The following is a 16,924-nucleotide window of genomic DNA, read 5'->3' on the forward strand; positions in this document are numbered from 1 at the left end:
CTAGGTTGCGCAGTATGCACTTTATGTATCTAGGCTAACTTAGTCGTAGCTCTGTGTTGTTTATTGTAGCTTTGTGTTGTTCTTATGTAGCACCATGGTTCATGGCTTCACTTTGTACTACGTCAGCTGCGTATGGATGAAATGAGAATAAAAGCTTCTCGTCTTGACTTGAAGTCACAAATAAACCGTAATACCTGCAATCTGAAAACTTGGACACATGGTTAGAAGGCATACTGTTAAAGGTGCCCTGCCACACGTATTTCATTACTTTTTTTTGGTAATATCTGAAGTTTACCATGGACTCTGTAACATTTTTTTGTGGAAAAAATGCCTTGGCTACCTTGTTTCAAGCCATTCTAGTGTGGTATAGAAAGCCTGCAGGAAGACTCAGCTCGATTTGCGCCAGTTCTCATGAATATTCAAATGAGCTACTGTATGCTGCTTGGCTCCGATTGGCTAACCGCTAGGATATGAGAGCATGACTATTCATTCACCCAGCGCAATAAGTAGCCTAGGCTAGAGGAACTTTGTTTACAATCACCTGGAATTGCGGCAGAATGGCTTCTTCACAAGCCCGTTGACGTTCAGCCATCCTTGCTGTATAGGAAACTCACTGAGCTACACGAATTCTGGGGGCGTGGTCTCAAGTGGGAGAGCTCATGAATAGTAATGAGCTCGAACATTTCTACGTCACTCTGAGCAGCTTTTCTAACTGACCTGATTTCTCCCCTTATTTCTTTTAAGTGGCTAGAACTGACCGGGGAGGTAGCAGTTAATTTTCACATTCCCGACACAACACAAACACATATGGACCTAATACATATAAAAAATATGTGTTTTGTGTGGAAGGGCACCTTTAACGATTTGAATTGTGTAAATTAAATGCTAAGGAAATGAAATGAACAATATGCAAACATAGTCTTCGCTTGTACTATGAAGTTTCTAATGGCTGTAGAGTTTTTTGCGAACCTTGATGTTTCTAAACCTTAGTTTTAATTTCTAACGATTCAAACTAAATCTAAAATAAAACTTAAGACAGCAATCATTAATTAGGGATGTAAATATAGCATCAGGCACATCTGGTGGATGAATATGAATCATTTCATGTTACGGACCGTAGTTGAGGTTGCAGAGATTTCCTGCGTTAAGGAAGAAGTGTGTTCTGAAGAGATCGGCGAAGCCGCCCCTTGCAGTGCGTAACGGGATTGGCGTGTACAGGTGGAGCCCTCCAGCCCAATACGCGTCTCCACCCAGGTAGTCACCTGAACAGGTAAAGCGGGAATTCTGTCATTTTATGGAAACATTCTTGAAATTAATGTTTTTTTATCCTGGTTGCTTTTCATTTTAAAGTGTTTGTGAAAAGGAACTGACCTTCACTCTGCGGGCCGATGCAGTACATGCCAAATCCTCTCACGCTGGTTGGACCGCCCAGGTAGAACCTGACATCAGGAACAAACCACACAGCGACACATGTCCATGAATCACATAGTCCATCATTTATTCAAATGCTTTATTATTGCAGTTAAAGTACTTGAGTACTTAAATGAATCCTACTTATTTTCAAAGATTTTAATTTTTAAAACTGACCAGGAAGTCTGTAACATAGTTAACTTATTTGTACGAACTGTGGCGCATGAAATGGAAAACAACACATACTTGTCTGCAACGGAGATGGGTTGACCTCCGATAGGAAGGACCATTCCTCCCCAAAGAGATGCCGAGAGCACCTGAACAACACGCAAACACGTTTCTTTACAACGAAAAATGATATTCATACCAACAGTAATTCTCACAATGTGTACTTACAGAGCCCCAGAGGAAGGGCTTGTTTAATTGCAGCTCAAAGTCTTCCTTCAGAAAACTTGTATCTCCTCCGGTGTAACCCGCTAGCTCCTATAGTGACATAACAAGTTCATTAACACAGCTGAAATTAGCATCAGTAACCGGCAAAGCAGACAAAAATGCAAAAATGGCAGTAAAATATTTTTTGACTGAACTCACCTGGTTGATCCGAATTAAGGCACCTTTTCTAGGAAGGATGGCAGAGCTCCTGGTGTCTATAGTCATAGTGTGCTAGAGTCACATCAGTGGAGGACAGACATTAAAAAATAAAACTTCAACCGTTTCATACAGTCTAATATAGACATGTGCATATCTTTAGCTTAAAATGACCAAAGTTTAAAATTGTGTTCTTGGTCATCCCATATTTCATTTCTAACATCACACAATTCCTTTTTTGTGTTAGTATACATATAAACATTTTCCTTTTTACCATCCAGAACCCATTTACACAAACCTCTGTACTTGGTATGATTAAATTTTCTTATTTAAAGAACACACAGTAGTGTTAAGAGGAAAAAAAAACAAGCTTTTAACATGATTTTCCTTGCTTAACTGAGATGGAGATAATCTGTCACCCACCGAGAGAGCAGATTTGAGTGTGTGTCCGCTTTCCTCTCGCACGGCAAACGACGCACTGCGTGCGAGACAGCTCAGCTCCCGCCACACACCCTCCCACTTCAATGTGTGAACTGTCATCCAGAGTGGAAACTGAGTGCCAGAAGGGTCAAGACAGACTTAGTTTCATACTGCAAATCAATGTGCTAGTTAAGGATTTGTACAACAACCCAACAAATGAGGACATGATGCTTCTGCTAGTAGAAGAAATCTAGTATATCTTAATATCTTCAACTGACTGCCTGATCAGTTCTAACACACTACAATCCTTCATGTTCTCTCTGATCACAAAACTCAGGACTTCTGGTAGTTCCCAGAATATCAAAATCACACTTTCCCAGTTTAAACACACTTTCCCAGTTTAAATGTAGATTAAAGATCTCTATTTAGTCAGGCATACACATAATGCTTCCCATAATCGTGTGCTCTAGTACATGCACATTATCTAGTGCTTGCTAATACTGTGGACAGCAGCTACACTAATTCAGTAGACATTGTCCATAGGTTTGTGAAACTGGAAGCAATTGGATCTCTAATGAGTGGCTCTGGGATCCTTTTATTAAATGATAGAGACTTTGTCCTCTTTGTCCTGATGGGCTATTTATTATGTACTATCTAATAAAGAAAACCTAGTTTCTGCACTGCATATAAAAGTGAGAAAAGAGACTAACAACATCCATTTCCTGATATGAAAATTTTAAAAGATTCTTTGTAACCGTTGTACTATTTGGTTGGATATTTGTGTGTGATTGTGGTTCATATATTAAATACAGAAGAAGGTCAATTCCATTAATTTTGTTGGCAGAATTAACTTCAGTATAATAATAAAGTAACATAAATTAATATAATTTACTACCAAGTAGAGATAAAATAGTATATGATAATTATAAGATATTTAAAAGGTCATTGTAGCTTATACTGTAAAAATCCTATGGGAGTGCTATTACTTTTTTTTGGACAGTGTACAGCAATGCTGAGTTTTATATGCCTCTCAGTGTATTTTTCAGGGATCAGGGTTCTTGTTCAGAGAATCAGGGTTCAAGCCTTAGTACTGGCAAGCTGCCACTGTTGGGCCCTTGAGCAAGGTCCTAAACCCTCTCTGTTCCATGGTCCTATATCATGGCTGACCCTGTGCTCTGACCCCAACCACCAAAGTTGCGATATGCAAAAAGGTATTTCATTAAGATGTAATTTAGATGTGACAATAATACAGGCTTCTAATTTCTAAGAAAACTAAAGGTCAGGTTCACACCTTCTACCATGGAGCTGTGAAACTCCAGTGCTACATGATTTTACTGATTTATAGTCATTACAATGCTGCTACTCTTAGACAAAAATCACAGACACAAACTGAACTGATATAAAGCTTACATTAAGTTCTGTTGAAACTCCCCTGTCAGTCTCCTTCAGTGAACTCCAGGGAAACTGGCCAGTCACTTTGTAAAGATTTAGTGCAAAGCTGCATGTATGAACATAAAGGGAATTTGGTTAAAGGAGCATTTTCACCAGGTCTGTCTCACAAAAATAACTGAACTAGGCTCTAGGTTCATACTTGCGTTCAAAATAACCAGGCTGAGGTTTGAAGAAGGACAAGCCATACGATGTCTCCTTAGTCCCATAAGAAAACTGGAAGGTGAGCTTCTCCCCACGGCCACAAATGTTGGGTAATTTAATGCCAAGCACCTGTATGGAGGAAACCACCTTATTAAATTTTCCATTCCATTTGTTGCCAGAATTATCTTCATTATGATATGAGAAGCAACTGCAGCAATACAATATGTTCTAATGGTCTAAAATAAGATAAGGTAAGATTTATTGTAGCTTATACAATGAAATTCTTAAAACCTTAAAAACAGTCTTTTAATGTAACAAGTGACAAAGATATACTGTACATACATTTAGCATTTCAAATGCAGTCAACAAACCTGTGCGAAATAGTATTAAAATGAGTTAAATACTGTGTTCTTTTAAATTAAACAGACTGTAGGTGTTGTGTCTCTCACCATGCTACCCTCATTGTTTCCAACCATGGTGTTATAACTGCCTGTCACCCTCTTCATCTCCGTCACCTCAAACGTCACATCCAAACCATTAGGCAAGGCATCATCTCCTGAGAAGCAGAGACTTAGCATTAGGAACAATCAATCAATCAATCAGGAAGGATATACAGTGAATTAAAATACATGAATACCACAGCACAGCTTGGAAACACATACACTTGAGACACATACAGTTGAGCAAGAAAGGAAAATAAATAAAGAAACTGGTAAGGAAATAAATTTATGGCTATAATATCAGTGAGAACAAGAACTAGCTAATTTGTTGGTACTTCCTTAACATTAAATCTAAATATAAACAACTAAAATACAAGTTTCATCCATAATAATTAACTATTCTTATGGCTGGTAAATTGCTGTGATATAAACAACACACTACAGATCCCCCCAGACTGCATTACTTTCGTACGCAAGCATGATGAGCATGTTGTTGAATGTTTTTTGACTCCTTGCTAAATAATCATCAGTATTAATACTAACATTCAAATGATAATAAACACATGATACCTTCTGAGATGTCAATAAGAACTTCCACCTCTTTGAATATGCCCAAACGGAGCAACTTCATCCGAGCTTCATGTGATTTCCTCATCACCTGCAAAAAAAAACACATAACCTTTAACTCACAGAGTCTCATCAACCAAACAAACCATTTTTTAGTAAAATAATTGTTATGCTTACATCGATGAGATTTTTGGCATTGAAGACATCAGAGATCTCATAGCCCAGGTAGTCCTCTTTAGTTCTTCCCAAGCCTTCGATGCTGACATGTTGCACAACAATCTAAAGTGTTCAGAATCATAAGATGTATAGTTAAAAAAAAGAAGATCTGAGCATTTTATTAGTAACGTTTTGATTAGTGTTTTTCTTTTTTTTTGTTTACAGCTCCAAATGGTTTGACTCTGGGATTCTGCTAATCTCCAGAAACAACATAACCTGTTATGGTCAATTCCCATGTACAGCAGATTCCAATAAACGCTCACAGTCCCTGTAAGTTTTACTTTTAAGCAACACAGTCTGAGGGTGTGTAACATGACTGTCTCTGCATGGATTCACTGCATGGATCTACAGTCTGGGATAGAAAGAATTCGGCCTCAACCTATATATCTATACATACATACATACATACATACATACATATATATATATATATATATATATATATATATATATATATATGTATAAGAACTGTTAGTGGTGATGCATTTTTTTTTAAATTTGGCTTAATCCTTTAGCTTATTTAAACCAGTCACACCTGGAATAAATGCATTTTACTCAAACAATGGAGTGAACTCACATCTTTATTTTCTAGAACCTCTTTCTTGGTTTCCTGCTGTGCCTCCAACACTTCCAGGTCATCAGGGTGAACGCCCAGGTCTCGCCCGTGCATCGGGACAGGATCCATACTCTATAAATAAATCACACCAAACATACCGCTAATGCATACAATAACGGAGTGACAATGCAGCTGTACAGAACTATAATGCCTGGTACTGAACACCACTGTGGTTGGTATATTACTATAGGCATGGGTATGAGAGGTCACACTTAAAAAGCATATATTTCATTAAGGCTTCACAAAATAAAGTTACCCTTGCGTGCACCGTCCCCATATTCACGTCCTTAAAGATGTATGATTTTTCAAATGAATGCGTAAACACTGTTATCCTCAGGATTTAGATTTTCTTATTTAACAGCCAACCCGACCCTTTTCCAGGGAGACGCCATGACACACGCGCGCAGCCTCGCTGCAAAGCCGCGCTGTGATTCGCCAGAGCACGTGACGTCACGGCAGAACGTGGATGCACCCGGAAGCTCCATGTCAATAGCGACTATCCTAACGGGAGCTGAAGAAAGGATACTGTAAAGTGCACAAGTGAATTTTTAGATAAATATCACATGCACTCATTTTATAATTACGTTATAGCATCGTTACATTCGAATCTTCTCTATAGAACAATATAGCGCCGTTTAGTGAGCTATAATCTGCACGGAACAAAACATTTGGGGTGTGCTGTGAGAGGCAAATAATCAACAAGGGTGTAGTGGCATGTATAACAGCTACAAACGGTTTTACCCACAACACCAGACTTTTCTTCTTGCCTTCTTGTAGCAACAAGAAATTTAGAAAATAAATAAAAAATTAAAGACCAATCACATTTGAGAATTCAACAGTGTTCTGAAAACTATTCTATACTATCAGTAGGCTTAGACAGTTTATTAGGTATGCTTAGATTACAAGAAAAAACACATTTAGTCAATCCATTAATATTACAGCATAAGAACCTCCATTGATCGAATGTTATCCGCAGAGAGTTTTGTCTTGGATCATTCTGCTAGTGGCACAGTGTTGTGTTGATATGAGTGTCATAGTGGCAATTCTGGGAGGTAGGTAGTAATAGAGAGCAAATGTCTGACCACCTGCCTTCTAATGCCCTTTTATATCAATGCCCTTTCATTAAATACACTCTTTATGATACAGACAGACAGACAGACAGATAGATAGATAGATAGATAGATAGATAGATAGATAGATAGATAGATAGATAGATAGATAGATAGATAGATAAATGTTAGTACAGTACATAGTACAGGTACCTAGCAACATGAAATGCTGTTTAGCGTCTAACAAAAGTTCAAAGAGTAAAAGGAACAAGTTCAGATAAATATGTACGACATAGTTGACATGACAGGTGGTTTGTGCATAAGAATAGTATGTGCAAAATAGGAATATGTGCCAGTTGTATAGATAAAGTACAATATGTCTAAAAAATATAATTATATATATTGTGCAAATGTGTGCATTATGTACAAGAGAAACCATATAAGAGAAATATACAATGTACAGACAATACACATAAACTGATGCAAACTAGGGTAAGCAATGAATGTACAGTTATATACAATATACAATAATAACTGGATGTATAAAAAAAGATGTAACAGAATGTACAGGGTTGTGCAGAAACGCAAGGTGATTACAGTATTAGTGAGACATTAGGGTCCTAGCAGTGTAGTGTAGAGTTAAATAAGTTTATGGTTCAGTAAGAATATGTAGCCATTAAAAAAATATGTTTAATTTATTTACAGTTATCTTGTTTCATAATAAATAATTTGTTTAACGTCTAGTTTTTAATTGGAAAAAAGAGCAATATTGTGGGGACTAATTACAACAATTTTAACTTTTTTTGCATTAACATCCGCTGCCATGTCCAGACTAAACAGGTTTCCTTGTCCACAACCCCATATTTTGTTTTAATAGTACATTATTGTCATGAAGAATGATGGAAAGAAGAAAGAAAGAAAGAAAGAAAGAAAGAAAGAAAGAAATTTGTCTGTTAACATTTAGTCTACATTTAATTTAGTTGAAATAAAATCCAGTTCAAATTGTCACATACACACAACATGCAGTGAAATGCTTTACGTTTTTGCATATACCAGGTTATTATGAGCCTGGGGTCAGAGTGCAGGGTCAGCCATAGTGGGCGTCCCTGGAGCAGGTGAGGTTAAGGGCCTTGCTCAAGGACCCAACGTTCTTCAATGACCTGACCTTCTGATCAGTAACCCAAAGCCTTAACCACTGAACCATCACATCATCTCAGTTTAGATGTAGGTATTTCTGGGATTTATTACTCAAGTGAAGCTTAATAAATTAACCACTTCCTTATAGAGTATTATATAAGCTATAATTCCTACATTCTTATGATTCAGCATATTCAACCTTTGTTACACAATATACCAATAGATAAAACTAGTTCTTTGTTTTCACAGAAATAGTGATCCAAAGATTGAATTAACATTGTGTCTGTTGCAACCTATTAGCAAACAAACAAACCAAAAACACTAGAAAAACAAAGTATTCAGGTTCTTAAATGGGTCTTTGTCAGTGCTGAAGAACCTTTAACATCCATGGAACCTTTTCATTGCCCAAAAAAGTAATTTTTAGCGGAAAATGTTCTTTAGACTATAAAAAGGTTCGTTATGGCACAAAAATGGTTGTTTTAGGACTGAAAAGGTTATATATATATATATATATATATATATATATATATATATATATATATATATATATATATATAAATACTGAAAGGTTCTTTGGAGAACTAATTTTTTTTTTTAAGAGTGAAACTACTTTTAAAAGAGGTATAGAGATATGTGTGTTTTATGCTTGACCTATTGATCCATCACTGTAAAAGTTTTGTTGTCTACATGGTCATCAGTTTGGCCAGCAGAGGGAAATATCATCACATCTGTAATCACATCTAAAGGGCAGCACAGATGCAGTACAGCTTTCAGCAATACAGAATAACGGCCCAGAAACCCGACTGTACCTTCAACTACATATTGGCATATAATCGTTAAAAACTTTTTTTATCCAGTAAGTCATTATACACTACCTGGACATGGCAAGGTGTGAAGGCAACATAATAGTAGCTTTCGTTACAGATTATTACTATATTAATTAAAGGTTGTGAATTAGTCTATTAGTAGGCGCGTTTATTAACCGTTAAGTGCGTTTAAAGAGGCTTAACAGATTGTAGGTGTGTTTAAAAACATTTCTCTCAATTCTATCTGAACAGTGCTATCTGATCAAAAAAACAGATATTCTATAGCTGAAAGTGACATGTTGTTTTTACATATTATTTAGTGGAGTAGTGTGCGGCCTTGTACGATACCTCTCTCTCTCTCTCTCTCTCTCTCTCTCTCTCTCTTCACATCCAGTCTCCTCCTCAAACGCGTGTAAGCCAATGAAAAGCTGTCTTACTCCTCTCTCTCTCTCTCTCTCTCTCTCTCTCTCTCTCTCTCTCTCTCTCTCTCAGTCCTGATCGTTCCACTTATCACAGAAACACGCATCTCTGGCAAACTGCGCTCAATCACAGCTCTCGCCATGGCAAGTGCGCGCTTTCCTCGGCTCCTCTGTTTGCTTTTTTTCCTCATCACCACTTGCCCTGTAATGGGAAATGTCGGAACGGCAGGTCAGTCCTCTTTTATCTTACTTTAATCTTCATTTTCTCCATGATCTTCGTGTAATTCCACTGACAAAACTTTTAATAGCAGGTCCGTTCCCCAAATACTTTATACACGCGAAATGCTAGGCAACCTATTCAGATCTTTTGGAAAGGTTGGGTGATTGCTGTGCATTTTGTAAAATGCTCAATGCTGCCTAATTTGATCATTTTCCTTTGATATTATATGGGAAACTAAGTGTAACGTATTTACGCACGCGTGCGCACAATAACACGTTCTATTGTGTGATTTAGTTGAAAAAGCCTACATGGGGTCTCTTTGGGGGTCCATCTGGTCCAGGGCTCTTGAAGGTGTCGATCCTGCAACTTATCGACCCCTCACAGATATACTATAGACCCCTCACTGATATCCTTATCGACCCCTCACTGGCATCATCGACAGTTTGCAGAAACACTGTGGGCTTCAGTAATTGCAGATCAGTCGATACCTGACCATGAAAAGACCCTGGTGTGTGTTTAAACTGAATGTGATTTGGGAATGGGGTTCGATTTGTTGAGAGGGATTAAACGCAGCGCATCACCAGCTCAGGCACAATATGTAATAAATGTGCCTAATAAAATTATTTTTAGACATTTAAAAATAAGTACTAGTGTTTGTTTATTTATTTATTTATTTATTTATTTATTTATTTATGTACCAACAATAACCAATAAAAATCCTAACAAAGATACATTATTAGAATAAAGAACAGCTGTGTTTATTCAAGAAATATTGCATTTAAAAAAGCATTTACTCTTTAAAGCAGTTTTTGTATAAATAATTATGTATAAATAATTAATACATAATAACATATTTAATTTTGTATAAATAAGTATTTTTATTACCTTTCATTATGCCATGTTATGATTGATTATGTGTGCATTTCTTCAATTGAACACCCAATAGTAGCCTGTGTGTGTGTGTGTGTGTGTGTGTGTGAGTGTGTGCGAGCGTGTCTGCGTGTGTGCGTGTGTGAGCGTGTGTGTCAGCAGACTTCCTCTAATATGAAATAATGGTTCCACCCATGAGATGTAATTGTGTTTTCATTTATGTGTTTAAGTTGTTTAGATATTATTACCTTTATGCAGTTAGTGGGCAGTTTCATTTTATTCAGGTCTGAGCATTTTGATACCAAAGTGTTTTATTTGTTTAAAAAGGAAATAAATGGGAATAAATAAAAAATGGAAATTACAGGGTGTTTTCCCACACTGGGCATACGTTTTCCAGCATAGATTGTGGATTGAATGAGTGAATGAATGAAAATACCTATTCTTCTACTCCAAGATCAATTAACAGTTGGTCAGTCTGGCTGCAAAATAACTTAATGTCCATCCATCCATCCATCCATCCATCCATTTATCCATCCATCCATCCATTTGATTGTCCCCATCCGTCTGTCCGTCCATCCATCCATCCATCCACCCATTCATTCATTCATTCATTCATTCATTCATTTCCTTCATTCATTCATTCATGTGTAATTCATTCTTGCACAGCATTAATAGTAAACATAAAAATTATTTTAAATCTGTGAGAGTTATAAATTTAATATATTGGGATTGTATCACTGCTGATATACAGAGCAGTTCTTTTTATGTTATGTCTCTTGTATGTTTTGTCATTATTTTCCATACTGCAATATAGTTTGGATTTACAAGATCAGTGCAAGTGATGCACTGTTTAATCAGATAGTCAGATATTCAGTACACTGTATTATGAAACTTTACTGAAATCATTCTATTGTTTAGCTTAATTTGATTTGTATAGCATTTTTAACAATAGATACTGTTAAAAAAAAGAGATTGCTTTGAGCAGCATCACTCACAACCCCAGGCTCCCTGGTTCAATCTTAAGTTGTAAGGAATTTTGCTTGTTCTTTCTGTAAAAAAAACTAATACCCATGCCGGTAAGTGAACTGGGGACTCAATTACCCCAGTTGTGAATGCATGTGCATGGCGTGCATGCTGCCCTGCAATGAACTTTTCTCCCATCCAGGTTGTATTCCAATCTCACACCCAGTATTCTAAGGATAGGGTCTGGATGTCTGGATGAAGATTAGATGCCTAAGATATAGAGAAAGTCAGACTTGACAGTGGTGAGGCGAGATAAGGATGAAACCTGGAGTAGAACCAGATTCAAAAGGGTTACTGAGTTACAATTTATAGTGGGATTATAAATATTTTTCTACTAAGTGTAAAATACGTGTATGTTACAGTATGAGTAGATTGTAAATCAGAATCCTATAAGAGCAGAACAGTCTTTATGATTACAGCAGCAGATCCAGACATACTAAGGTGAAACTTCAACATAAACTATAATAAACGGAATAGTGGAGCTCTACTGGTGAGTAATGTAGGATTTCTCTCTCTCTCAGATATAGATGAGTGCTCCATGGGTACAGATGACTGCCACATTGATGCTCTGTGCCAAAACACCCCAAAATCCTTCAAGTGCATCTGTAAGGCTGGTTACAGGGGAGACGGCAAGCAATGTGAAGGTGGGTTTTCATTCTTTGCATGTAAAAGCTTCTCTGTACACAAATTTACATGGTTATACTCTCTCTGTCTTTGTTTTACCTTATGCAGTGTGGGATATACAGCTGTTCCCCAGCTCCTGCTGTGGGTCTTAATTAGTGTGGAGGAAGTGGGGTGTGGATGGTGCGAGGTTCTGCCCCAGCATTCACACCTCTAGCTCCTTTTCTGCCTGAGAGCAAAGCACAGCTTGAGCTAATGCATGCATGCACACACACACACACACCTTAATTACTTTTGTGCAGTCACATACTTACATAACAATACATAACAGGACAACACATGAGGCACACACAATTGTATTCTCACAAATTTACTCATGTGTCCACACAGACACATCTGGACATACATCTGGAGACTCAAGGTCATTCATAGCCATTCAAAATACATTTAGATCTGGGATGACATCATGAGCATGTTAGCGCTTTGTAACTGATGTGCATTAAAATATATATTTGTTCCTTTAGATTTGTTCACTGCATGTCGTACCTTGTATGTATGTGTATGTGACAAATAAAATTTGATTTGAGAGTGGCTTACACACACACACACACACACACACACACACACACACACACACACACACACACACACACATGCACACACACACATGCACACACACACACATATGCATTTCTCTCTCTCAATCTCTGTCTAAATATATACATATAAGCAATATTTACACATAATACATAAGCATAATAAGCAAGCATTCTACATCTTAGCATTCTGGATTATTCTTTCGTTTGTTCCTCTTTCTTACCCAGATGTTTAGTGCTAATGTTTCAGGAAGTGGGGAAATGTAATTTCTATCTATTACGGAACTTGAAACCCATTTTCAACTCCATTAATGAATTAGGAGGATTTGAAATTAAATTGAATCAGGCCGTGCTCTGGACAGGATTCCTGATGCTGATGTCTGAGGGTATAACAACCCATCTTTTATTTCCTGTAAGGAAACAGACAAAATGTTCTTCAGCTTTCAGGAGCCAGTTCCTCCCACCTTTAAACCACAGTCTGCGTGCCACAGAAGTGGGAGGATTGATAGTTTTACTTCAGTAGGAGGGCAAATCTGTGTGATGTATGTGTAAGTCAGTATTTCTGTTCTTCTGTTTGTCTTGCTCTTATGTTCTTCCTTTCTCTGTGGTTAGACGTACACAGAGGCTGGTGTGTAGTGGCTAGGAGGTCTAAAGCAAGATTTCTAATTAAAGCCCTTCATGTTTGGAGGTTAAGTTAAAAGAACGACAGAATGCTCCGGCTTGTCGTTAGTCCGTCACATCTCCTGCTTTACACAGTAATCTCCTCGACGTAAAGAGCTGCGAGACAGCGTGGTGTTGATTAGCGGTAGGAAGTCATGCTTTGGCTTTTGTGGTCGAGCATGTGGTGTCTCTGGGACGCAGTGATACTACACAGACTTCTGATGTGGATCCAGAGCCGGGTATTGTATTTTGGCAAGAAAACAAAAACAACTTGCAGACAATTTATGGCTCATTTTGGCGCCAACTTTAGACAATGAGCTTGTACACTCGATTAGCCCTACTACATGGGCAATTCCAATATTTAGCCATTTTAGCTCTTTGTTTTCAAAATTTAATCTAAGAAAACATGTATTTAACCATTTAAAACGTGTTAACTCATCAAGGTTTCAAGGTGTATTTGTTAACCATGGTCGCACTTAGCTCATAAATGAGTAACAGGATTGTGATTCCCTATTTAAAAACAAACAAACAAACAAACAAACAAACAAACAAATAAATAAAAGATTTCAAACTTCAGGAAAGTCTACTGATGCAACCTCCTGTTGAACATGACTTGTAGAATAATAAACATATTTATATTATAGGGGTATATAACAAATATAGGGGTAAATATGGTCATATAAAATGTTTGCATAAATGTGAATTAAATGACTATTTTTCAGTGACTACAGTCAAAAATGTTGAACAGATTCACAGCTTCATGCAAAATACAATCTTTCAAGTGAATAAATGATAAAATTTATAGGTATTGGTAATTTGTTGGCTAGTTCAAGTTATGTATCAGAAAAATCCACATGGGATGTTGTTATTGATGTTGTTACCCGTGATGTAAATTACTTGTCATTTAATTGACTTATTTTCCCCCAGTACTGAAATCACTCAATATCTATGCTACTAATATTTGTCATCCATCATCATCGTCCCTGATTTTATTAGATCGTCTGACAGAGTGTTAAACAATGAATGATTAAAACTGGCATAATTTTAATCAATCTGAAATATATATTAACGCAAGCTAAAGTTACTCGTATGCTGAAGAAAATGGCCTCTCATTTCTTTCTGTATCTCTTTGAATTATTTTCCGCCACTGTCTTTTTCTCCTGCTTTATAGATATGTGAACTTTTCTTGCTCCTGTCACCAGTTAATTGGTGGATTGAGATCATCTAAATGTCATGCTCTTTTTTCTCAGCCTGTATTATGTATTTTGTGCTGATCTTTTGATGGATGTTTTCTGAGGCAGAGAAATGTAAGATATTCAGTTGTGGAAAGCTCTGCGTAGTTCAATAACTCAGAAAAGTATGTTTAATTTCCCATCCAAGGATGCTTTGGTAGGGAGTGCTTGTGTAATATATTATATATTTATTTATACAGTAGTACAATTCAGTTCTTGGTTCTGATTGGTCAGAAGCTCTGACAGTAGTGCCAAATGCAAATCCCAAGTTTATATCAGAACAGCTGCTATTTCACAGGGTCTTGTATGGCAGATGCGCCTCATAATCTAAACTAAGTCATAAACAGGATAAAACCTGTGGTATTATTGGTTCGAAGTCTGAAGTTTTTTGTAAGGAGAATTGACAGAACTGGTTTACATGGTAGCCTATTGATTAAGGTGTTGACGGATCAGAAGGGTATAAGTTTGAATCCCAGGTCCACCAAGTTGCCACTGCTGGGCCCCTGAGCAAGGCCCTTAATCCTCAGTTGCTCTGTTAAAAAAGGGATAAGGGTGTCTGAAAAAAGCTGTAAATGCATAGCAGTTCTAACATTAGTTCAGTATTTGAAGTGGAAGTAACTAGTCTACAGATATATGTTTATCTGTACAATGTACACACCATGCTTTAATACATGAAAAATGATTAGGGTTGGCAAATTGCTCTGGTATCAAAGGAATACTAATAATCATAATAATATACTTCAGAGTCAAACAATATCATTCGTTTTTGTTATGTTTTAGTGTAAATGCCACTTTTGCATTGCAGGAGCTTATTCTTGAATTTATACAAATTTTAGGTACACAAAAAAGCCACTATTAGTAATTAATCAGGAGGCTTTCTATTAATTTGCACATTGAATGCTTCTTGTGATGGCCGTTGACGTTAATGATCCCAGGGTATAAATAAGGTTAAATAAAGAGAGAAAGTATAAAAAGATGCAAATCTGTTCTGGTTCAGTTGCAGCAGATGGTTTGGTAACAGCTGTGCCAAGAATCAAATGTGCATAGCACTAAACAGATAGTGTGTGTGTGTGTGTGCTGTTGACCAACACTGGGCTTAACTTGTTGATTCAGAGGTGTTCGAACAAAAGTACCCCATGCACTGAATGAAAGACTCCATCATTGTGTATTTGGGACTGAAAAAAATTTATTTGTTAGAATTGAAATTGCCACATTAAATAAAATACAGCAGCTGGGATGAATATGGTGTTGCCTTGGAGACCATGTTAGAGAGATTGTGCTGTGTTATTGATTTTGTGTATTGATTAATGCATGGGCATGACTCAGGTCTCGCACACACACAGACTGTTCTCTTCCCAACCTGTTGCAGTGACACGTATATACAACGAGTCCCAAAATGCACCTGTGTTAATTTGGGGTCAGTTTGATGAAGCTTTGTTGCATTTCAGTATTTACATTTACATTTACATTTAGAGCATTTGGCAGACGCCCTTATCCAGAGCGACGTACATAAGTGCTTAAATCTCTAGCATTGAATACATTAATGCTGGCTCACTAAGTTACATACTTAAGATACCATGAGTTTAAAACATTTGTTCAAAGTTACAATGAAAAAGTGTCAAAGGTGTTTTTTTTTTTTTTAAATTCAAAAGATAAGGAAAGAAGTTCTAGTTGAAGTGTTTCCTGAATAAGTAGGTCTTCAACCACCGCTTGAAAATAGCCAGTGACTCAGCTGTCCGGACCTCTAGGGGAAGTTCATTCCACCACCTTGGTGCCAGTACAGAGAAGAGTCTTGTAGTATATTTGCCTCTTACCCTGAGAGATGGTGGAACCAGTCGAGCAGTGCTGATAGATCAGAGGGTGCGGGGTGCAGTGCGAGGAGTGATGAGGGCTTTGAGGTAAGAGGGAGCTGGTCCATTTTTGGCTTTGTAGGCCAGCATCAGTGTTTTGAATCTGATGCGTGCAGCTACCGGAAGCCAGTGGAGGGATCGCAGCAGCGGGGTGGTATGCAAGAACTTTGGCAGGTTGAAAACAAGCCGTGCAGCTGCATTTTGGATCATTTGTAAACGACGTATTGCGTTCATAGGTAGACCAGCCAGCAGTGCATTGCAGTAATCCAGTCTAGAAATGACAAGAGACTGAACAAATACCTGAGTAGCCTGTGTGGACAGAAATGGCCGAATCCTTCTAATGTTGTACAGAAGAAACCGACAAGAGCGAGTCACATTAGCAACATGAGAGGAAAAAGACAGTTGATTGTCCATGGTTACCCCAAGATTGCGAGCTGTGGCTGAAGGGGAGATCAGATCGTTGTGCAAGGATATAGCAAGATCATGACCTGGGGATGAATCACCTGGGATGAACAGCAGTTCAGTTTTGCTAGGATTGAGCTTTAACTGATGAGCAGTCATCCATGATGAAATTTCTGCCAGACATGCTGA

General features: G+C 37.5%; 2 protein-coding genes across 5 annotated transcripts in view; one reads left to right on the forward strand and one right to left on the reverse strand.

The window, feature by feature from the left end:
- samm50l (sorting and assembly machinery component 50 homolog, like) overlaps positions 1-6,266 on the reverse strand; it is an 8,123-nt gene extending 1,857 nt beyond the window's left edge. Inside the window, exons 1-13 of the mRNA XM_060890012.1 lie at positions 6,107-6,266; positions 5,812-5,922; positions 5,196-5,297; positions 5,022-5,109; positions 4,461-4,567; positions 4,010-4,140; positions 3,829-3,916; positions 2,422-2,550; positions 2,002-2,073; positions 1,807-1,893; positions 1,657-1,727; positions 1,372-1,439; positions 1,116-1,262 (exon numbers count right to left, since the gene is read on the reverse strand). Of these exons, the coding sequence (XP_060745995.1) occupies positions 1,116-1,262; positions 1,372-1,439; positions 1,657-1,727; positions 1,807-1,893; positions 2,002-2,073; positions 2,422-2,550; positions 3,829-3,916; positions 4,010-4,140; positions 4,461-4,567; positions 5,022-5,109; positions 5,196-5,297; positions 5,812-5,922; positions 6,107-6,127 (1,222 nt within the window). The 5' untranslated portion in view covers positions 6,128-6,266. The remainder of the gene's footprint in view (positions 1-1,115; positions 1,263-1,371; positions 1,440-1,656; positions 1,728-1,806; positions 1,894-2,001; positions 2,074-2,421; positions 2,551-3,828; positions 3,917-4,009; positions 4,141-4,460; positions 4,568-5,021; positions 5,110-5,195; positions 5,298-5,811; positions 5,923-6,106) is intronic.
- Positions 6,267-9,342: 3,076 nt separating this feature from the next.
- scube1 (signal peptide, CUB domain, EGF-like 1) overlaps positions 9,343-16,924 on the forward strand; it is an 81,684-nt gene continuing 74,102 nt past the window's right edge. For all 4 annotated transcript variants that reach the window (XM_060889163.1, XM_060889164.1, XM_060889165.1 and 1 more), the window contains exons 1-2: positions 9,343-9,490; positions 11,896-12,018. In XM_060889163.1, coding sequence (XP_060745146.1) covers positions 9,403-9,490; positions 11,896-12,018 — 211 coding nt within the window. In that variant the 5' untranslated portion in view covers positions 9,343-9,402. The remainder of the gene's footprint in view (positions 9,491-11,895; positions 12,019-16,924) is intronic.

Source organism: Tachysurus vachellii, chromosome 16, assembly GCF_030014155.1.
Source record: "Tachysurus vachellii isolate PV-2020 chromosome 16, HZAU_Pvac_v1, whole genome shotgun sequence".
Classification (NCBI taxonomy): domain Eukaryota; kingdom Metazoa; phylum Chordata; class Actinopteri; order Siluriformes; family Bagridae; genus Tachysurus; species Tachysurus vachellii.